General features: G+C 39.4%; 1 protein-coding gene across 1 annotated transcript in view; it reads left to right on the forward strand.

The window, feature by feature from the left end:
* The window catches only part of fat3a (FAT atypical cadherin 3a), a gene marked incomplete at its 3' end in the record, with an annotated part of 50,415 nt that overhangs the window by 23,104 nt on the left and 21,095 nt on the right, over nucleotides 1–6,216 (forward strand). Inside the window, exons 6-9 of the mRNA XM_015053298.1 lie at nucleotides 125–335; nucleotides 1,710–1,778; nucleotides 3,871–4,010; nucleotides 5,020–5,295. Coding sequence (XP_014908784.1) covers nucleotides 125–335; nucleotides 1,710–1,778; nucleotides 3,871–4,010; nucleotides 5,020–5,295 — 696 coding nt within the window. The remainder of the gene's footprint in view (nucleotides 1–124; nucleotides 336–1,709; nucleotides 1,779–3,870; nucleotides 4,011–5,019; nucleotides 5,296–6,216) is intronic.

A 6,216-nucleotide genomic window follows, 5' to 3' on the forward strand; every position in this document is an offset into this window, starting at 1 on the left:
AGAAAAATGTATTTATTAATACAGAAAAATGTCATTGAATTAGTATAATCACTAAAAGCTCTAAACTATTTATGAACTATTAGATTTAACAGTCATTAATTGTAGCCAGTTTGTGCTTCTCCAGATTAAAGCATCAGACAACGGCCGTCCCCAGAAGTCTTCAACAGCTCGTCTGCATATTGAGTGGATTCGACGACCGCCTCCTTCATCTCCACCATTGCTCTTTGATGAGCCGTTCTATAACTTTACCGTCACTGAGAATGACAAGGTGGCTGAGATTGTGGGTGTGGTGTCTCTGCAACAGAACCCAGCTCCAGTTTGGTTTGATATCACAGGTAAAGTTCCCATGTAGGTGAACAGACATAACCATATGTGCCAGTATGGCTTATAAAAATGATACTTTTTACAAGTGTCAGGCAAAAATTTTTTGCCTGACACTTGTACAGGCAAAACAGTCTTCTAAAGTTTTCAACCTTTAGAAGACTGAACATCAAACCTAAAATATGTGTTTTTATTGTATCTTCTACTTTAAATAAACCTTTTTATGTTTTAGTTTTGTTCATTGCTAACACTTTATAACGGAAAGTTATAAAGATCTATTTGTGTATAGAGACAATACAGACATAAGGTGGTTGCAAATAATTTTTCAAAATCTATTGAATGATTCTGATGATTATCACAGTGACAAGATTTTAGATGTGTCTTCTGTTTAAGCAAACCTAAAGTAAAGAGTAACAAAATGTCATAACTAATGAAATTTATTTTCATAAATTGTTGTAAACTAAACACTGATTTCCCTCCAGAATTTCAATTCTATAGTTTAATAATAACCTTTGCTGGACTAGTAAGACATCCTTGTAGAAATCCTATTTGCAGTGCTGTTAAAAAGTGTTATTTTTTTTAGTAATACAAATAAAGTTCCCACAACAGCCTTGAAAAATGGAGGTCACTGATGTCAGCACACAGAGTTCCAAATAGAACTGTTCCCAATTAAATCGCGAAGCTTTATGCCACTTCTCTGTCACTAGCCGTCAGGGGTTTGTTGGACACCAGTGTCTACATGCTTAAGACTATCCAGGCTCTTCATGTGTTGTTCAACAACAGTGGAATGACCTAATAAGAGCTAGCAGAAAAGGGAGATCCCAGCATGTCTCCAAGAAACTTCTCAGTTCCTCAGTAAGAATCTCCTAAACCAGCATCTACACTGTAGTTTTCGCTCCTTTTCTACTGTATCTCTTTCTGAACTTTCCTCTATGTCTGCACTCTGCTTCTATGCTCGCACCTCAGACACAACCTGATCAGTGGTCTTCCTTCTCAGTAGATTATTAGCTTTGATATTAATTGAATTGTTATATCCCCATTGGTTTGTCACTTCAGATAAAAGCATCTGCCAAATTCAGCTCCATAAACACAACTTAAATTTGAAATGGTCCACAGGGACCGCTCCGTCCCAGCCTCCGAACCCTAAGAGCATTGTACCAGGTTACAGGCTTTGTGGTGATGGCACCATGCTTTGAGTCTGTTTAGCTGTTGATAGTACTGGTTCACAACTGAAGAATCCACAGCTTCACATCACTGGGTGTTATGCATATTTGCTATGAAATAACTAGTGCTGTCTCTGTCCTTTTTCCTATTTTCTTCAAAAATGTATTTTCTTCCTGTCTTACCCTTTCTCTTTTTTTCTGTCTTTGATACTTCATGCCTGGAAGGTGCCAGGCCTTTTCGTGAGATGTTCTATATCTTGCAAAGTGCTTGTTTCAAGAACTGTTCCTCAGAAGGTATTTTATATACACTTTTCATTTTGGCACACTGCTATCAGAAGAAATCCCTTCATTTTGTCGCCTTTTTAAAAACAAACATTTTTACTTGGTCATACCCACAGTCTACCCTTCTTTTTATTTCCTGCCACTGCTTTTTGTTTTGGTTCTGTATTTTCACTAGAAGTTTCCCATTACTCTCTTTTTATCTGCTTCCATGGCTACAAGCCTCTGTTACCTCATTACCCTCCAGTTGCTGACCCTTCATTAGCAGCAGCAATACATTTTTCATAGAATGCAAGTGTTATAGTATTCAGATGTACCTTCACAAACACATTCAAATGGTACATTACTTAATGATCTGGTTATCAAACTGATACAGTTTGTCGAAATGAGGATGTTCCTCTCCACTCCAGATTGAATGTGGAAACCACCTCCTAGAAATTAACGCTACTCATTACTTAGGTAAGCTTCTTAATTAAATCATACGTATACCTCAACATACTGTGTTGGTTTAAAGAAAATTCAATTTGAAATTACATCTAAATTAGGAGTGAAGTGGAAAATCCATGCATTGTCTTCCACTTAATCCAGGATCCAGTTGTGGGTTTAAGAACTTCCTCCTCCCCTTCGCCATTTGGCTCTGCTCTCTCTTTACCATGACACACTGTCAAAGGTGAACACAACCCCTGAGATCCTTAAACTCCTCCACTTGGGGCAGAGCCTTGACCCTGAGAGGCCCTTTACTCTTTTCCAGCTCAATGGAAAATGGTTTTGAATTTGGAGGTGCTGATTTTTATCCTGGCTGTGAACAGATCCTCTTAACAGCTTGGTTGTGGGTGGAAATTCTGCCCATAAAGGTTATGAACAAAATTGGTAACAAAGGGCAACCTTGGCGGAAATCAACTCTTACGGGAAACATGTCTGGCTTCCTTCTGGTACTGTGGGCCAAGCTTTGACACCAGTCATACAAGGACCCAACAGCGCATATCAAGGAGCCTGAAGAACCCCACAAAACTCCCCAAAGGACATAGTCAAACACCTTTTAGGTTGCACTTTGTCTGACGTCTCCCCTAGAACCTGTTTGTCATGGACGAAATTATCAGGGGCAGAAACCCCCTGACTACTGTTAGATCATTGGGACACTCAATCCACTCCACCACCATAAGTTGGCAGCCCATGGAGAAGTGAAGAGGAAGATAGTTGGCTAAACATCTAATTGCTAAAGCTACTCATGATGCATAGGAAGCATCAGTATGTATCATCTGAAAGTGTCATTAAAGAAATGATCAGTCTGAAGTCTTTAAAGGTCTTTCTGTCTGAAGGGTAATATCTAGCTCCATGCCTAAGCTTCATTAAAAAAAGAGAGGAGTACATCAGAAAAATATAATTATTTTCAGATTTACAATACTAATACAATTGGATAGTGATTGATCAAATGGCCAAAAGACTTAATAATAGAACAATTACATATGTATAATGATTAATTAACTAACAAGACATAAATATAAATGTAACGACTTAAAGTGAATTCTTAAAAAGATCTGTAAAGGATAATGACTGTTCTGGTTTTCTTCAGCTGATAAAATGTATATCCAATTAAACAGTCTTCTCTGTAAAAGGTAATTCATGGTTAATGACTATAATTTAGATTGATTGAATACCCAATGGGCTGCACAGTGGCACAGTTGGTAGCACTGTTGCCTTGCAGCAAGAAGATCCTGCATGTTCTCCCTGTGCATGCATGTGCTTGGTTGTTTGTCCTGTCTGTCTCTGTGTTGCCCTGCTGGCGACCTGTCCAGGGTGACCCCACCTCTTGCCAAAAACGTTCGCTGGAGATAGGCACCAGCAACCCTCACAATCCTACTAGAGACAAGGGTGTTAGAAAATGTGGTAAATATTTCTCAAAAGATATTAAAACCATCCATAAGAAAAATATGCTGCTTTATGGATCAACCAGATTTGGGCCTGACACATTTTATGCACGATGCTGTGGTGAATTTTGCTGAACACCAGGCTACATTTATTCATTGAATTATGACATGTTTATTTTCAGAAAAACTTTGTATGACTCACTGCATAAGTTCTTCTTCCAACTCTTGTTTGGGAGCAGGTGGGAACAGCGACAGTGTGTTCGACGTGGAGCGGACAGCAGCTACCATCATCATCGCAAAGCCTCTGGATGCTGAGCAGCGTTCCTTCTACAACCTGACAGTGCAGGCCACAGATGGCACCAGCACTGCATATGTACAGGTGACCTCTCACTATGACCTTCTGTTTTTCTTGTTGTAACATTTAGTATTTATTGAATCTATTTTCCAGGCTCTCCATGAAACATCTCTGCTGTGTATTAGTGAAATGCTCAATTAAACTTCATCCTCCATCTTTCAAGTACTCACTTTATGCTCTTAAAGCACCTTAAAGCACATTAACACTGCTGGTGGACCTGCTGCAGCTTGTTAGCTTAAAGTAGCATAATGAAAACCAAGCACAGATTAGCATTCGGGACACAGAGAGGGAAATCCTTGTTTGGTGATTTCTATTAAGAAGTTTTTACTTTTCTCTATTAAAATACTCTGCCACATACCTAACTTGACTATTTGGTCTGACTATTTTTATCGTAGAGAAAGGTAGATTGAATAGCGTCCATGATCATGATTCTATTGTTATTCTTGTGATCTTTCTTGTCATCTTCATAGTTTGTATTTAAATTTTTTATTTAGACTTTGCATTGAATTCCTAATCTTGCGCAGACATTATACATTTTATCTCCTATATGTCAGTAAGTATAGCATGCGACATGAATAGAAAAGGGCTCGATAAAATGTTTGGAATTTTTTTTTTTTGCTAAATGTGGATGTGTCATGATGCATATGAATGGGACCAAAATGCAGATGATGCCACATTTAATGTCACGATAAGAAATTTACAAGGAACAGAACATAGGAGAACAAGAAGTGGACAACAGTGGAATCTGGTGGTCACTGACTGACAGTGAAGAGCTCACATACTAGAAAGTTTGATTTGTGGACAGAGAACCGGTGGCTGGTGGAGATCAGAGAGGTAGACTAAATGAAAAAAAGAAATCAATACAAGGAAATAACATAAGCCAAAAGTCTAAACAACAGGAGGTATGACAGGACTGCTGTTTGTGAAATTGAGCACATTAAAAACTAAAACAGCACATTTCAGTTAATACTGCCTTTCATCTTTTTATTTTTAACTCATTCCTTTTCGTCTTACCAATGTCTCTATGTTCCAGGTTTACATTACTGTTCTAGACAGTAATGATAATGATCCCGTCTTCTCACAACAAGTCTACGAGGTCATTATTTCGGAGGATACACCACCCAACACTGAAGTGGTCCAGATACTGGCATCAGACCGAGACGAGCATCACCAGCTCACCTATTCTCTCCACAGCTCCATAGACTCTAGAAGCATGCGTCTGTTCCACATCCACCCAATGCTGGGAACAGTCTACACTGCCCAGAGGCTGGACCATGAGGCCTGTGCCCAGCACATTTTGACTGTCATTGTATGTATACTTTGCTTAAGAATAAGCCCTTCCTTTGATCCTAGCTCTTTTAATGAAGGTTTTGCCATTTAAGGATTATGTTAGAGCTTAAATATTTTCTGAACTGACCACATTGATAAAAATTTGACCCAACATCCTTAAAGGAATGTTTCATTAAAATATTACTTCTTTAGTTTATTTATTATTACTTTGACCATTAAAACATAGCTGAATTACAGCAAATCCTAAAGAAAACAATGTGCTAGTTAGAAAAAATATCTTTTGAAACACTGGGTTACAAAAAACATTTTTTGGAACTTGTCAATTATTTTTCAACTGATTTATGACTATTTAGCATGGCTGAATCCAAAGATGACATTCATTTTTTGCAATCAGGTCAGGTTTTTATTCTAATTTGATTTAGAGAAATCTGACTTTCTGACTAAATTTTGACATTATTGTTGTGATCTGTGTTTTCTGTGTATTTATTTTGAGGTTTTTCAGTGTTTATTAGCCTGTTCCCCTGTGAGTCTCTGTTGATTGTTCCCAGCTGTGTCTCATTTCTTTGATTACCCTCCCAGTGTATTTAGTCCCACCTGTTGTCTTTGTCTCTTGTCGGATCCTCGTCGTGTCTAACCAGTCCATTCTGCCAGCTTCTTGTGTTCCTGTGTTTATCATCATCTTCATCCTCATCCTGGCCTGCCTGCGTCTCCCCTCACCACACCAAACCAAACCCACCAATCATGACAGTAGGATCTGACCACAACAGAAGGTGAGAGATGCATGATGGGGCTTCGACGGTGGAGCCCGTGGCGGTGCTTTGGAGCAGTCCTGCTGGAACAGTTCTGTGGCGGAGCTCTGCTGTGGGGATCGCGGTGGGGATCGCGGCTGGTGACCCCCCCCCCCCCCCCCCCCCCCCGCGCGGCAGGCCGCCCCCTCCCT

This window comes from Poecilia latipinna, unplaced genomic scaffold (assembly GCF_001443285.1).
Source record: "Poecilia latipinna isolate Pla-1442-1.1 unplaced genomic scaffold, P_latipinna-1.0 Scaffold1173, whole genome shotgun sequence".
Taxonomy (NCBI): Eukaryota; Metazoa; Chordata; class Actinopteri; order Cyprinodontiformes; family Poeciliidae; genus Poecilia; species Poecilia latipinna.